The 16,691-nt window shown below is 38.6% G+C and overlaps 1 protein-coding gene across 2 annotated transcripts in view; it reads left to right on the top strand.

Moving 5' to 3' along the window:
• The window catches only part of furinb (furin (paired basic amino acid cleaving enzyme) b), a 93,475-nt gene that overhangs the window by 40,206 nt on the left and 36,578 nt on the right, over positions 1 to 16,691 (top strand). For both annotated transcript variants that reach the window (XM_005942814.3, XM_005942815.3), the window contains exons 3-6: positions 2,835 to 2,933; positions 10,827 to 10,922; positions 12,533 to 12,661; positions 13,047 to 13,123. In XM_005942814.3, coding sequence (XP_005942876.1) covers positions 2,835 to 2,933; positions 10,827 to 10,922; positions 12,533 to 12,661; positions 13,047 to 13,123 — 401 coding nt within the window. The remainder of the gene's footprint in view (positions 1 to 2,834; positions 2,934 to 10,826; positions 10,923 to 12,532; positions 12,662 to 13,046; positions 13,124 to 16,691) is intronic.

The raw sequence follows: 16,691 nt of genomic DNA, 5'->3' as shown, positions 1-16,691 counted from the left end.
CACACACACACACACACACACACACACACACACACACACACACACACACACACACACACACACAAACCCCATGTGATTTACTCGAGTGCATGCTTTGAAGAGGTATGACTCAGTTGCAATCACAGGCAGCTACACCAACATTTCCGTCTCCATCTCAATTTCCCAAGAACCGAAGACTCGTGGTCTAAATGAGGACATCAGCACTCTTGAAAATAGGTTTGTCCACAGAAAAGCCACCCAAGTGCAGCTCAGATTAGCTTTCTGCCCTGCCACAATCAATGTGAAAGTGGGTCTCATTAATTTCTTTGGGCACATCTTTCATCACACCTCAATCTTGCATTATTCAGAGGCTTTTTTTTCCATTTTTAGCTTTGCCGTTGCTTTTGAGGCATGGTGATTGTAAGGTTAGTCCTCGACTGTAATAAAAATATAATAAAATCAGAGTCATCATGACCTCTGCAACTATGTTAACAACAGGATTTTTAAATATATTAATATAAATTTATCTTTCTGTACACTTTTACTTTTTTTTAAAACATATATATTAAATAAGTATTAATTATTGCCTTTGCCTCTGTACAGCACCACAGTGGATTTTAAATCAAACAATCATGACAAGTTTGAAGTGCAGACTTTTATCTGTAATTCATTCTCCCAGAAGTATTGCATTAAAACTTAAGACCCTGAGTCTATCTCCCACCGGGAACGAGTCCAACTTATTGCCGGCTATTCGGACCAAGTTCTTGCAGTTGTTGTATAAAGATCGAATGGCTCGTAGCAACAGGCCAGACAATCCCATACTATTGAAGCACCTCAGAGAGAACACTCAGAGGGACATGATCGATTGCCTTCTTCAAGTCCACAAGACACATGTAGACTGTTTGGGCAAACTCCCATGCACCCTCAAGTATCGTCAAGAGGGTAAAGAGTCCACAACTGGGACAAAAACCTGCATTGTTCCTCCTGTATCTGAGGTTCGACTAACAGACGGACTCTGCTTTCCAGCCTTGACTTTCCCAGGAAGGTTGAGGACTGTGATTTATATATATTTTTTTCTTCTCTCCCCACTTTTTTGTTCGGCCTAATGATGGCCTCATCTAGTTGCATCAGCACATCTTTGAACCTCATGTTGTGAATACAAGTTCAATTGTGAAAACTCTAATTAATCTTTCAGGAAAAAAGAAATTATTTTTTTTCCATTAACTGTGTATTTGTGGGAATGTCTTGTTGGGTAGCTTTCTCCTCACAAATCAGCTTTACGCTTCTTATATCTTTTCTACACATAATTGCATGCAGCGTGAACTCAAAAAGAAAGGATCAATTTTGCATAACACTGAGTAATTTAAGACTGAGCGTCACTCAGTTTATGTGAAATTTATCACAGCAAGTGATATAAAAGCAAATCTTAATTACAAATATTTGACGAAGTCAAATTGGCTGGAGCTAGGCTGGCAGCTTTATTTCACTGCTGCCAGACTCTAAGCTCTGGAGCTTAGAGTCCAGCCTCCAGTCTGGACGGCCCGCAGACAGCCTGCCTGCAGAATCAGCCTGCAGCCCCAGGAGAGCCTTCCATCCTGCTGCGTCTGCTCTTCTCCCTCCTCATAAACATCCATCCTGCCTGGTCGACCTGTCAAACCCTGCATCTCCCACCCCTTGCCTCCCTCCGTTATCCCCCCCCACACACACACACACACACACTCCCCTTCTCTCCCCTCTCTCTTCCTCTGCTCCACTGGGCTTGTGAAGGTGAGCCAGTCCCCGGTGGCACTACTGTACAGATTGCAATGTTTCCTCTTCAAATGGAGGTAGCTCTCTTGTGAAAACCCATGTGAAGAGGGACCGGGCTGTTTATTTTTGTCTTTTACTGCACACTTATCTCTGGGCGTCCTTGTTAATTAGTCTCTATCTCAGTCTTTGGTCAGCTGCTTTTGTCATTACAAGGACAGGATGAGGTTGTTCTGTGTGTTGCTTCAAAGTGAGGCTGATGAGAAGCACGCATCCCCCGAGGTTTTAGGCCAGTTTGCAGCCACCCAATCACTTGTCCTTAAAAGCTTCTTTATGAACAGGACGTGTGGGGGAACAATAAAAGCAGTAGGAGGAATGCTTAAGAATAGCTCTGAAGTGACTCAACCTCTAATGGATGTGCCTAATCATTTTTGATAGTGTCCATCTGTGGTTCTGTAATTGATGTCTTAGGGCAGGTGCTTTCCTGGTACACTTCTGTGTCTGACATCTATAGAGCTGAAGTTTCTTCACCTCACTTCCTGATTAATCTCTGTTCTTTTAAGTTGCTCTGGATTTATTGTGTGTGTGTGTGTGTGTGTGTGTGTGTGTGTGTGTGTGTGTGTGTGTGTGTGTGTGTGCGTGTGCGTGTGCGTGTGTGTGTATCATCTTTTATCATTTTTTCTCAAAAGCTGCAATGCAATAAAGGATTAGGCAGGTCTCTAAAACTATACTGGCTAAAGAAATTGTAACACGTAAGTTATGTAACGAATAAAACACAGATCTCTAGGGCACTGGACTAAAATTCTTTTGTGGTGTTTAGAGGACTTCTGTGCCTAAAGTTCATGTCATGCATTATGACTGTTGATGAAATATTGTTTGTTTTGTGTAATCTTTCAAAAGATGTTCACATTTCTGCAACTCAGTGAAGTAACAAATGTTTATTTAATCTTAAATATGGAAAAAAGTGAGCCTGTTCTCAGATTTCGATTTGAACACTACCCTGTACATTTACTCATGTGCACATGAATGCCTTGGTGAGCACAGGCTGTTATTTGGCCATCCTGTTGCTGCAGGTGAACTGATTGCGCTTCCCCTATGTGTCGGTGCAGGTTTTTGGAAATTATTATCACTTCAGGCATCACGCCGTGGAGAAGAGAGCTTTGTCTGGCCACAAGAGGATGCACATCAGACTGCAAAAAGAACCACAGGTAAGACTGTTGTCAGCACTCACACAGCTTATTGTAGCACTTCATGTTGGCAACAAAAGGCCAAAAGACAGATTGGATTGCACATAGAGAGTGGGTATATCACGAGAGAAAAGGGATGTCAGAATCTGTGACAGCTTGTCAAAGTCTTTGCACCGGTCCCTTCCATCTGTCCCCTGACCCAATCCAAAGTAGCTGTAAATATGCAAAACCACCCAGCACAACAGCTGGGAGAGTCTGTTATTAGCTGAGCATTTTCAGTAGTTTTTTTTTTTTCCTTTTCTAATAAATATTTTCATTTACATTTTCTAAAACGTAAATGCCATTTTTATATAGTTAAAAATTGCATTTGTGGGGCATCTACTAATCGGAAGGCTGGTGTGTCGATCCCTGGCTGCTCCAGTCTGCATGGCAAAGTATTCTTGGGCAAGATACTGAACCGATGCATCCATTGGTGTGTGAATGTAGCTGAATGCTAGATGGAAAACACTTGAGCATAGTAAAGGTGCTTATGTGAATGGGTGTGAATAGTGAAGGAGGCATCTTTTTTCTAAAGTGCTTTGAGTGCTCGAGCACAAAAGCGTTATATAAAAGTAATTTACCATATATAGATGTGATATTTACCCGATATCAACCACCATTTTAGAATTGGTTCACAAAATCAAACTTTCTGTGGACCACATATAAAAACCAAAGTGCCAAAATTGGGAGATTTTTTTTCTTCTCCTTTTCACGGATTATGGAATAAGCAGCATCATATCACCAGACCACTGTGTATTTGTACTGTTCCTGAACAATAAAACAGCATCTACTAACCAATAAAAAAAAAAAAACAAACCTAAATGCACTTTTGCTTTTTCCCTGATAATAATGTTTATGTTCTGGCTAGAAACAAAGTTGTCGGTTGATGTTAGAAAACACTGATTCACATTATAAACCTTATATCACGCTCTTTATTATAGCAGAATTTGCATCTGCAGCCAACAGATCAAAGCACATCAGTTACAGAGAAAATAATACTTGCAAAAATGTGAAATGCTTTTCTTTAAGCATGAAATGCTAATTAGATATGACATTTAGAGATCATTACAGCACTGCCTTCTGAAGGCAAAGAGATATTTGCTAATGCTGCAAGCATTTTAAAAAAAAATCAGATTTGGGTTAAACTATTAAGTAATACACAGGAGATTTTTTTTAACCTGTCTTCGCAGGAAAAGGAAAAAGGGAGAGAAAATAGGAGAAACAATACAAATAAAGGAACAGAGCATGAGTAGAAAAACACACCGGGTCACCAAATAATGTACCTGTAAGAAAACGCATACAAAAAACAAACAGCACTTAGAGGGGAAATGCAAACCTACGGGAGATTTTTAAGCAAACACAGCAGATATAGTCTTATTTAGTTTGTGTGGAGGAAAGAACTGAGTGTTAAAGTGCTGATATTCTACAGTTTATTCTAAAAATGTAGAAAAGAGAAATGTGCAGTTACCATTTATCAAGTGGACATAAGTAGATGACTGTCACCTAAAGAGGTGAAACCATATTAGATCATAGCACTTCTTTTATTAAACGTCTCCTTTTAAATCTATTTGTGTATGTATATGTGTGAAATAGGAATTATTTAAATTAACATTTTCAGCTTTTGTATATTAAAATAAACCCTGGATGAAGGCTTGCAGTAAGCTGGTGTGAAGTCTGTAGTATAGTAGTGTGAATTGTGTGGCAAAACCTGTTTGAATAAAACCCCATCTGTATACATGGGAATTTATAGTAAAACTATGGCTAAATCTGCCATATATAATGTCATTTGACTTCTCTACATTAAAAATATTTCTCAGAATGTTTAGTAGCTTCTAAAAAATCAAGTACCTCACATTTCAGGGACCAACAGAAGTACTGCATCTGTGCAAATGTCTGCTTTACAGTTCTTCTATTTTCAGTCTTACTGCTAAAAGAGTTAGCCATTTGTTGCTGCAGTGTTTACACTGGAAACAAGGGAGGCAGCTGAGGTAATTGCTGCTCTAAAAGCATCTTCAGAGCTGCCGGACTGGTGCTAAAAAGTAGGCAGTTACCCAGTGAGAACATCTATAGCAAGGTAGTTTTGCCAAGTGCAACCCAAGGACTAATCTGTAGCTTTCCTGAGTCCAAGTCATTCCAGCCGAGGAAAGGACTGATGTGCTCTGACAAGCTCTGAGGCCCCAAGACATCATTAGTGGGATATGGTGACGTGCACTGAGGCCAGTGGTATCAGGGGTTGGGGTAAGTGGATGACAACAAGTCTCTGAGAGCATATGAGTTCCAGGGAATCTGGTTGCTGAGCAGATATCGGTACTGTGTCTCTCAAATTCATAAAACATAGTTTTCAAATCTAAAAAAAAAAAAAAACCCCACACACAATTAAGTAAATTTAGCACAGGCAGTTGCAGAAACAAGGGTTTTATTAATCAGAATCAGAATTATTGTTACTGAGGAAGATTTAATGATGTGTAATATTGGATTCTGGGTGCAGAAGGGACCGAGCAACATTAAAACCCAAGTGAGAATCTGTCAATAGAAAGTTGATATGTTCCTAATAAGTGGCTTGAAAGTATTAAAATAAAGCAATGAGATGGACACTGAGGTGTATTATGTGCTCTGTGGGCTTTTTGCTGATACCAAATGAGAGAAAAACCAATCTGCACTTTAAAACTGCTGCCTTGACATCAAAGCCTAAGAATTACAGCCTTGCCTATTATAAAGACATTTTTGACAAAGGAGATTCCATCTCGAGTTCATCTTAGTTGGAAGGTCAGTAGTTCAAGTTAACGCAGCACTTGAACCTAGCTATTAAGGGCAGCAGATTTCTGGCTCAGGCACAACAACTTGTCCCTAGGTTGCCCAACCACCCACACAACCAGAGCAAACCTCAGGCAAAGCATGACCACTGCCAAAAACATGCCACAGAAGCATAAGTGAGTGGGTTTGTTTTTGTGTTTTTATTTAAGTGCATTTGTGTAATCATATGGTTCTGTAAGACCATCTGATCTCTGGAAAAAATAAAGAACAGTAAAGGTTTTGTTTTACCTTTTTTTTTTTTCTTCAAATAAATAAATAAATAAATAAATAAATAAAAAGACAATGGTTGGATTTGGATTAGTCATTGCTGAGCTTTGAGCTCGTTACAGTGTTTCCTCTCTGTAATCCAGCAGCTGTAACTCACATTACCTCCATTGTCTCTTTTCCTCAGCTCTGTGGAGCTAACGTGCTTATCACCATGCCTTTTGAATAATCACGCAGTGGCATGATGACACTGGCAGCTGCATAAGCTTACACCATAATGCTTGCGAGAGTTGTTTGTCATCTCCTCTCCACACCCCGTATCATCTTTATGAGGGAAAGAATTGATTTGTTTGGGGTGGCTACTGTTGGGTTTCTTATGAACAGTAGTGTAAGGCAGCGTGCACAGTGTCCTGGCTGGAATTTAAACTACATCTGTTTCTCGTACAGTTTTACTAGAAAGTTTCACTCTGGCTGTAAAAGTATGCTGGATTTTTAGTTGCTATATGAGGCCATATTGGATGAGGCTGACAAAATTCTGCATTTATTATTGTCAACAAATCCCGTTAGGAGACCAAAACCAATAATACATTAGTCTGCCTCTCAGTAGTGAACTCATGACTTACCAAGCTTGGCATTCAGCCCCAAGCCCACTGGTTGCTACTGACGTAAATGTTTAAGTATGAGTCACAAGAGGAACAAGAGGGTGGGGGAAAAAATGCATTTGTCAGGGCCATGACTGATTATTTTCAAGACAGTGCGATTCCTCCTCCTTATATTGTTTCATTTGAATCTTTTTCAAAGTCTTGAAAAAATAAAATGATCCAATAATTCACAAGAAGAAAATCAAACGAGATGAAGAATATCTGTTTTCTGTTCATCATGTCGTGAATATTCCTCGATATTATCTTCCAGACCCTTGAAGAAGCCATCATTGATTTACAGCACCAGCGCAATATGTGTGTAATCACCTCAAAATAAACCATGCTCGTCGTAATGTCTGGCTCACTGATCTTTTTATTGTTGAGACAACACTAAAGCTGCAGAAGGGAATATGCTTTCAGTGTCTGAAGCCTTGGATATACAGACAGTGCTTGTTAATGCAGGGTTTTTCGTGACTCAGAGTGGCCTTTCGGGGCGGACTATTCACATAAGTACATTGGTTTATGCAGGGCATAGTCCATAAAGGCAGTGCGTATGTGCCATCTTATCTTATTATGAATGTTATTTCAGATTCTTATTTTCTGATCCTTTTAATAAAGAAAAATTAATCAAGTCCCATTTTCAAAAAGGAAAGAAATTCAGTTAAATCTTTAAATAAAAAAATTCAATTTCTTCTTGGATCTGGATAAAATCTCTTTAGAGCAGAAATTGTAGAAGAGCTGGTTGAGAAAATGTAATAATTATTACAAAATCCTCCAATGACAATGATAAATTTAAATTTGATTCATATATATCTATATAGAGCCAATTCACAACAGTCATCTCTGTGTACTTTACATTGTAGGGTCAAGACCTTATAGTACTCTACCCGTGAGAAAAGGTATTACTTGTAGTAATTTATGATAACTGCATGAGAGGCTGCCTTCATGTGTGCAGGCTGCATTACCAGAGGCATATAGGAAATGTAAAAATGGGCAGCTGTAATGCAGTGTAATATAGTGCATTAAGGAAAAAAGGAAAACAGATGCCTTATCCACCGTTACTACTCAGAAATTGGCCAGTGGTGTACCATTCCCGCTCCAGTGACATATGCCGTTTCTTCTGGATGGTTTGTTCATTGTATTCCATCATCACAGTCCAATTCCCAGCAGCAGGTGCTGATCTTCATACTTGTAGACTACCTTTACATGGTAATCAGACTCTCACATCAGCGTGCAAACCTGAGATCAGCTTTGCAGGCTTAAAAGTGCTGCTGTAAATAGATGAATGTATATTTAATATCTGTCTTTATTGAAAAGTTAAGGTAAACAAGTGTACTTTCAATAAAATCATTCTTTAAAAGACGTGTTGTCTGTTTTTCTCTTGTTGCTTTTGACACTTTTTATTGTGAAATAATTCCATATCAAGAAATAATATTGGAGCTTGTGCAGCATGGCTAGTCTGTAAAATCAATTACGGAGCATCAAAGGCTATTGACTAAATAGTTTGTGAAATATATGGATCTCAATGATGCATGAGATACCCGAAATTTGTTACAGTTTTTTTTCTTTTTTCTTTTTTTTATTTGCATGCTCTGTCTCCAAGCAACCCCTCCTGCAGTCTGATTGACACAATAGTTTCCTACAATAACAAATCTTTAGTTATTTCAGTCCTGAGCTCAATATGACATTTTCAATTTAGCTTCAAATTAAAAGGCCCCCTGTGAGATTTCCTGCTAAACAAACTAGGAATGTTTACATTCACTGCTAAACTTTCCAAAGCATACTGCAGACAGAATAATACCCTCCTTATTAACCGTCTCGTTGATATGTTTTTCATGAATATAATCATGGTGTTTTCAGCTATAAGTCCCAGCCTTAGTAGTTAGTGGCATCAATTTATTGGTGATTGTTATTTGATTCAATTTATTCATACAAATAGCAATGGAAAAAGTACCTAAACGTATCTTTTTCTTTCCTTCTTTCTCTTTAAAGTGAGCCACAGAGCTATAGATCAAAGGACAGTGTGTCTTTTTTCACTGCTCTCTCTCTTTCTGCTTTGCCAACAACTCCAGCATGACTTCTTCTTAGTCATCAGACATGAAAACCCTGAGGACACACTGAGAGAGATGGAACAAATGTTTATTGCTCAAGCAGATTACAGTGCTAGCCCTTGTGGAGACCTCCTCCTTGTTTCTTGATTATTTCTTTGTGCAGGTGGTTGTATTTGTCTAGTCTTTGTCCTTGCCCAACACTTGAAGTATATTTTTTAATTTCCAAAGATCACTTAATCTCCAGAAATAAACTGATTCCACCTTCTTTTTTTTTTTTGTAGTTATTAAGAGGAGGTCGTCTTGCTAAAATGTTGCTCAATTTGCAAAAGAGATTGCATTAATTATGTTTGAAGTCAGCTTTAGCTATAAATGAAATGCTGTTTATCCTGTAGTCGATGGCTGTATGCAGATTATCATGGGTGGTAATTTTGCTCCGTTAATAATGTGGCGGGCAGTGGGCAGCAGTGCGGTGAGGTCAGACATGTGCAGTTATAAATGTAATGAAATGAGATAAATGTTAATTAGTCTAGGGTCATTTCAATGAGGTTAATGGCTGCATTCTCTAAGGCAAAGTTTTCAGCTGGGTTTGGAGCTTACACCCTCAGCAGCTGTACTCAACACATTTTCTTTCAGACCCCGTGCTTTACAGAAGCATATAATCATGAAGTCGAGCAAGTAGAGAAGCCTCACCATTAGAAACAACACCAACAGCAGCAAAGCGATTGCAAAATGCTAAAAAAAAATCCACTGAAAAGACCTAAAATAGTTAAATAGCAAGTTGTACTTTGACAGTCTGCATTGTAAAGGAAATTCAAAAGTTTAGTCACGCTTCACTTGAGTGTTCTCCATGCAAATAGAGCACGTTTGGGCTTTTTCACCTTCAACAAAAAAATCAGCAAAGGATGCATTTATCATTGACAATAATAATAATGCAGAACAGCATTTGCTCTAAGTGCTGTAGAAAATAAACCTCTGCTGTAAGCTCACTCAATCGACTGTCTGCAGATTCCCTCTGCTATAGTATAATTTCAGCCCAAGTCAGTATTTGAATTGTATTTTCAGTATTTTTGTCCTTATTTTAAGAAAGTTAACTTTTGTGTAGTTACACAAGTATAGCAAAAAACAAAAAGCAATGCCCCAGTGCCCCATTATTTGTGTGTTTTCTGTATAGATGACAAGTTGACAGGTGACCATGAGGTAAAGCTGCTCTGCATAAAAATAAACAAAACCCCTTATAATTATGGGGTTATGTTTGTTGGAGGTGGGTGGGCTGTTTGGGTTTTGTTTTAAGGTTTTTAATTAAATGGATAGACTCAAAAAATAATAAAAAATGAGAAACATATCTTCTAAAGCTTTTCAGATAGTGAAATTGAATTTTTATGGCGGATCCAAAGTAATGGAACACACCACAATAATCAATTTAACCTTGTTTTAATAGTTGTTTTTAATATTTGTCAATCATAATAGAAGTTAAAATGTGATTATTTGCACACCCCTACAACAAGGCATTCCTTGTTAAGCATATGAATGCTGTCCTTTTATTATTTTTTGTCACGACTTGAATATAAATTGCTGACCTAAATGGGTCTATTTAAACTAGGTCTCTTTTAGCATTCTTACTACTGTCTCATGTACTCAGTGTTCAGAATATATGGGTATTAGCATGAAAACCCAAATGTTGAATGGCATTAACTGATTTGCTGTGTGACCTGTTAACATTGTGTGTTGCATTGTTTTTTGCAACTTCTGAAGCAAAACCACCATATGAAATTTACTATGTGTGATATTAGCAAGACTTGTTACCCTTACTTACTGAGCCTGAGCATTTCCCAGCAGCCCTCCCAACTTCAAAGGCCCCTGCTCAGGCACACTGTACAGTAGCCACCTTCCCTGTGCATCTGAGCAATGAACTAAATTAGATTTTCTTCACATCTCTGCTTCTCTTTCTAGTTATTACTTTTTGAACACAGCTGGGACCGTGTTTTCCTACATCCCCAGTCTGTGGGACACAGCAACAATTTCTCAAATTAGAACATTAATAATGACACAATATCATGAGGATTCCTGAGTAAACTGTGCTTTTTCTTTTTGCGTGTGGGTTTGCTTGTTTGCTTTGTGTGGGCATGCTGTTTGTGTGTGTGCGTGTGTGTGCCTTGACAATCCAGGTCCTGTGGACAGAGCAGCAAGTGGTGAAAAAGAGGAAGAAGAGGGATGTGTATGAAGACCTAACGGATCCTGATTTCCCTAAGCAGTGGTACCTGGTGTGTAGACTTCCTACCATCTATCTCATTAGTTTGACATTATTACTAAAATGTTAAAATTGGGAAATGGAATAATTAAAATGCTTATGAAATACCATACATAATGAGATTTTCAGTAGCATGGTTCTAGTTTTCTAAAAGAGATATCTCTATGCTTCACCAACAAATAAAGTGGGTGTACAGTCAGCTGACTATATAGTGGCTGCTTCTCATATGCATTTGAAATCCCACTTTACATTTTCAAGCCCTCTCTGTATTCAATCATTTCAGTAGCAGCCTGTAGGAATGCCTGTTTCCAAGCTATATTCTTTGTTGAAGTGGAAGATTTATATTTAAATACAGCTGGTCTGGTAATAATAAGATGTGTTGCTCCGTTATGGGCTACTCTTTACCTGGCCTGTTTTAACCTCCTGCAACTTTTTTTTTCTCAGTCAAATATATAATGTAGTGCCTTCCACGATGTTGAGTTGAATGTGCAATTACATGTCAGGATAGATCACCTGTGAAGCATCGATAGCATATAATGTTGCCTCCATGTCTGTTTCATTATTCACAGTTTTTCTCAGAGATGCCTCAATTCACCTTAATCCCCCCCCCTTTTTTTTTAACTACATAAAACCTCTGTCAGTTCAGCGGATTAATGACAACATTGACTATCCCAGACATAAGTCACCAGTGAATAGAAGTTGTGGAACTACCTCTGCCATTCAGCATTAGACTTCTAATCGTCTCAGGCCTTAAACCCTTTTTTTCCTATTTCAACTACATTGCAAAGCTCTGGCTTAAACAAACAAATAAACAAAGCTGGTTTAGCTGAACGCACAAACCACCAGTGCTGCAGTTCTGTTTTGGTCGCATAATAAATTTATGGGATTTAGAATTCTTTTATAAAAGGTTTATTTAGCACAGTCACTTTAGGGCAAACTTAAGTGATGTATTGAGTTGTGTCTGCCTGAATTTAATAATGTGTATTTAATGTATTCATAAGTTTCAGCTATGTGCACTTCAATGTGAAGTCAAAGGGAAACTGGAAAAAGAAAAGGAGGCAGAGGAGATTATCTTAATGTCTTTCTGTTCCTGAATATCTGTGTTTATTTGTAACCATCTCTGTCAGCTCTCGCACTCACCTCTCCTTATTCTTTGAGCTGTACAGATTTTCACTTATTCCTCCAAATCACGCTTTACCGCTGCCTTTTGTCTGCCTCCCTCCCTCTCCTCTCGAATGCTGCCGAATGTTATTTCTTCAGTACGAGAGGCAAATGCTCTCTCCCCAAGATGCCTGACCTGCAACAGGTTGTCTTTCTTTTTCACTGACAGCAAAACAACAGTAGGATGTTCACAATGGGCAACTCATCCTGAGGAGGCAGACATACCGGGGTGATGCATTAAAATGGGAGTTTAAAATGTTCATGAAGCACCTCTGATCTCCCCTCGTATCTTCTTGGTGTCAGGTGTATCAAGCGATGCTGTTTTTAATAACATGAAGCAGAGAAGGTCTTCGCAGAAGATGTAGGACCTTCTTTCACTGACAGACCTTTTTCTGTCATTTTGTCTCGGAAAAGTCAGTCATGGCAGATTGACAGCTGAACAAAAGCCTTTGTCTCTTCCAGTCCAACCCAACACATCAAGATCTAAATACAAAAGCAGCCTGGGCTCAGGGCTACACAGGAAGAGGTGTAGTGGTCACTATCCTGGATGATGGCATTGAGAAGGACCATCCCGACCTCATAAGCAATTACGTAAGTCATAAATTTCAAATAGCTGAGGTGGAGCCGGACATGTTCTTGTCCCAAACTTCTCAATACACGATGCATTTTGAAACCAGTTAACAAAATGTCTATTTTAACTGGTGATGAGAAAAGGGCAACTTTTTGATATGTATTTTAATTTTCATGCTATTCAGTAAGAATTATAGCCACTAAAATTTCGTACTTCCTTTGTTTTATTAGCTGTATCAAAATCATCCAAAACCCTTGTGCACACAAAAGGTCCGACCGACAGCTTTTCAGGTTTTTTTTTTTTTTAAACATTTAGTCACAGAGGAAAAAACAATTAAGCGAGCTCTTTAAAAGAAATGTAAAATCACTTGATTGGTGTCATAACCTTTTCTTATTTCTCTTTTAGGACCCTGAGGCCAGCTATGACGTAAATGATGGAGATACTGACCCTCAACCAAGATATACACAACGAAATGAGAACAGGTAATGTGCTAGCAAACTTGAAATATCAATTTTTATTTAGTGATTAAATAATTTGGAATAGACTGTCCACCTCTTGTTTTATTAGCTATATTTTGCTCCCTGAAAGCTGTAGTTATCAGGGACTGGTGAGAAAGAAAGTGGATTCCGCTTTGGGTCCAGTGCTTTTGGCTCAGGCATTTGCATTCAGAAACCAATTATTTAAGTGTGGAAGTATGGGTGCAGTCATTCTGAAATCTCTTGAAAGACTGTTCCCCTTTTTTCTTGCTTCAGCACACAACTCAAGTTGCTGTAGCATCAATCCAGCCCATAACGCTCCACCACCAAAATAGCACTTATTTGTTGCCAATACAGCTCTTGTTTACTTGCCCCCCATTAACTCATGCTCTTCCCAAATACAAATACAGACCATTTTTTCCCTTCCAGTCTTTGGTGATCACTTGAAAACATGTTTGTCCCAATTTATTGATGGAACACTAAAGCGTCAGCAAGAATGAATCCTTATCGCTCATCCCCTCCTCTCTCCCCATTTCTCAAAACGCCATGGTCCTCTGCTTTTGTCCAATCCCCCCTGGAGCAGATGAGAAGCTGCATCCCGCCTCTGAAATGCACAGCAGGATTTGTCTCAAATCTCTCTCTTTTCGTGCCACTAAGTCTTTTTGTGGTTGTATGGTTGTTTTTCTTTGTTAGTTTTGTTTCAAAGGATAGTATTTCCAGTTACAGTTGGTCAGAATGAAAGACCCAATGGGCTTAATGTTTTTTTAGTTGTTGTTGTTGTTTTTAAAAGAAATTATTAAAAGCTGTTAAAATAAATCTGCTTCTTTACAGTTGCTTTTTGGTGCTTTGACGTTTGTCACTTTAAGCAGCTTCTGTTGTTCGTCTAGTTTTGCTTGTTTTTTTTTTCTGTTATCATCCAAAATATGATCTGTTCATCTGCAATATTTATTCATCTTGAAAGAGGCTGGCATCTGCAATTTTTGCACAGACGCCTGTTTCTTGTCCTTGCCGACAGCTTGAGCAGCCATGCAGAGCGAATCCAGCCTTTCCTGTCAGTGTATCGTAGATCCCACTCTGTCGTGCTGATCGAACAAAGCACTACTGGAGGGGATTGCTCTCTGACTCTGGTTTACTACAGCTCCCAAACTGCACCATGCTTATACTTTCCAAACATAATAAAAACATGAAATGCATGGGTTTGCACTTACACACGTTCTACTGCTGCTGTCGGTAGAGCTGCTAGAGTAATTATCTTACATTGGATCAATTTCTGAGCATAAAATGAATAGCAAGGGTGTGTCTTTGTGTCTACAGTGTGGAGCTTTGGTGTTTGGAGTGACCTGTGGACAAATTATATCCAATGAGTTATGCAAATCTCCACAAAGCAATGCAGGCTGACAGTGAGTAATGCTCACAACCCCCTCACAAGGAGATTATATGAATATATTCATAGGACAACAAAAAGCAGAGGAGACTCGGAGGAAGGCATTTTTCCAGAGTCATGGAGGCCAGTTCATTTGTACTGATGACACGCAAGGCTGATTTTTCAATTCTCATCTCAGGCATTTTTCTATTGAGATGCTCTGTCTTGACTTGGCAGTTATTCTTGGAGGGGAGTGCATGTTTAGTTGAAGGCCAGTAATTCATTTGTGCTTCATCAATAAAATATTTGTGTTCATCATTATCAGAATTCGGGGTATTAATTCTGATAACGGCATGGATATTTATCAGTCCAGCTGTGAATAAGGAGAGTTTTAATGAAAATTTATCGCAGCACGGTTTTAATACATTTTGTATTTGTGAAAGATTCTAATGAAATTCCAGCTGGGCCCATAATGATACACGGTAACACTGGTTACACAAATGTTAGGACAGTCTAGAAAATGTAATTTAAATCAATTGTGTAAAGGCTGAGCAAGGTTAATGTATATGCCATTTTTACATTTGATGTGACTGACATTAAAAAAAGAGACGACTACTGAAAACGTTATGCACTGCAAAACATAAAACATTTTGTGAAACATAATTCACAATAATATGGTTGAAGTCCATCTCGGCCACTTGATAACAATGTCCTACATGGACATCATCCTTCAGCCTAATCGGGTTTTATGTATGTGGCTAGAGATCGGCCACATACATAATATGTCAAAGGTGGAGGAGAAGAGAACTCGTAGGCATTCGCCTACTGTGGAGGCAAATTTTAATTCATGTCTGCACCTTCAGATTCAAGGTGATATCTATGTTTCATCATCTGCGCAGAGGTCCCCTCCACCAAAGAAGTGAAAACAAGAAGGAAAGAGACAACGTGACCAGCATCTATAGAAAACATCATCCCAATCCTCTTCACCTCAGTCATCGACTCCTGAACCAAAGTCAGGACTGTACCACATGAAAATCTGCATAAAAATGTTTATTTATTCCCAATATTGTCACAATTACTTATTGTCAGCAGATCAGACACATGACCCCCTCCTGTCTCCCGACAGCTGACACTGAGCCAGTTAAACAGCATTATGCAAGCTAATGTTGACCTCAAGTGTCAACTCAATGTGCACATTCTCTCTGATAAACAGTTTGATTACATTTTCACATCGTATGAGAGTTTATTTGCCAAGTGTCCAAGTCAACCAATGTTAGATCCACTTTACTAACAGCAGCTAACATCGGCAAAAACAGCAGTGGTTAGCTACAGAAAAGTTCAGGTTATCCCCAACAACTCACCTATTGTTCTCATCGGGTGGAAGTGAGTTTCACCGACTTGACGACTCCTTTCACAAAGTTTTACAGCTTCCTCCAGGGTAAACAGATGTGGACACATATGGACAGATGAGATAAAGAGGAGACTGACCGACTACATTTACTTTTTGTCCTACAGCAGCCACTGTAACTAGAATTGTGCACTCATGTAAGAAAAAAAAGAGCTCAGTTAACTGCAGTCTGTAATCTAATGACCTCTAGTGGTGAAATTTTACACACTGTAACTTCAGGTATTTCTCAACCTAGAACGTTTTAAGCAATTTCCATTTTAGGAGTTGGGATTGTTACGATTTTATTGACACCAGTGTCACTATTGATTCTGCTGATCCATCTGGTTCTTTATCGATTTTCGATATTGATTTTTAGCTCTGCTTTATGTGAGGGAACTCATGCAGCTACGTAAGTTTTTAGCTTTATTATCTAGACAGAACACTAATGCTAGCTGTAGCATCAGCCTCTCGGTAAACATCTTGAATGAAGAAAATTAGAGAGAATTCGCAGGCAGATGAGATTACAGATGAGCTGCTTGATTGGACAGCAGCAGTAGCACTATTAAAACATCAAATAACTGACACTCATATTTTGTAGATGAGCATTTCAGCCTCTTGCTGGTGTTGTCACTCAAACTTGCAATAATTATTTTTCAAACATTATAATTAGTGTTACCTTGGTTCTTTTGTAAAATGAAGCTACTTCTTTTTCTGTGCTGTAATATTGTTTGTTTGTTTTTTGCCAGAATTGAGATATATGCGTTTTAAAAACATTCATATTTTGAGTGAGTAACTATATTGCAATCAGATTAGCCTGATTTTAT

This window comes from Haplochromis burtoni, unplaced genomic scaffold (genome assembly GCF_018398535.1).
Source record: "Haplochromis burtoni strain Fernald_Lab_line unplaced genomic scaffold, NCSU_Asbu1 Contig_350, whole genome shotgun sequence".
Lineage (NCBI taxonomy): Eukaryota > Metazoa > Chordata > Actinopteri > Cichliformes > Cichlidae > Haplochromis > Haplochromis burtoni.
This window is presented reverse-complemented; position numbering and strand designations above follow the sequence as displayed.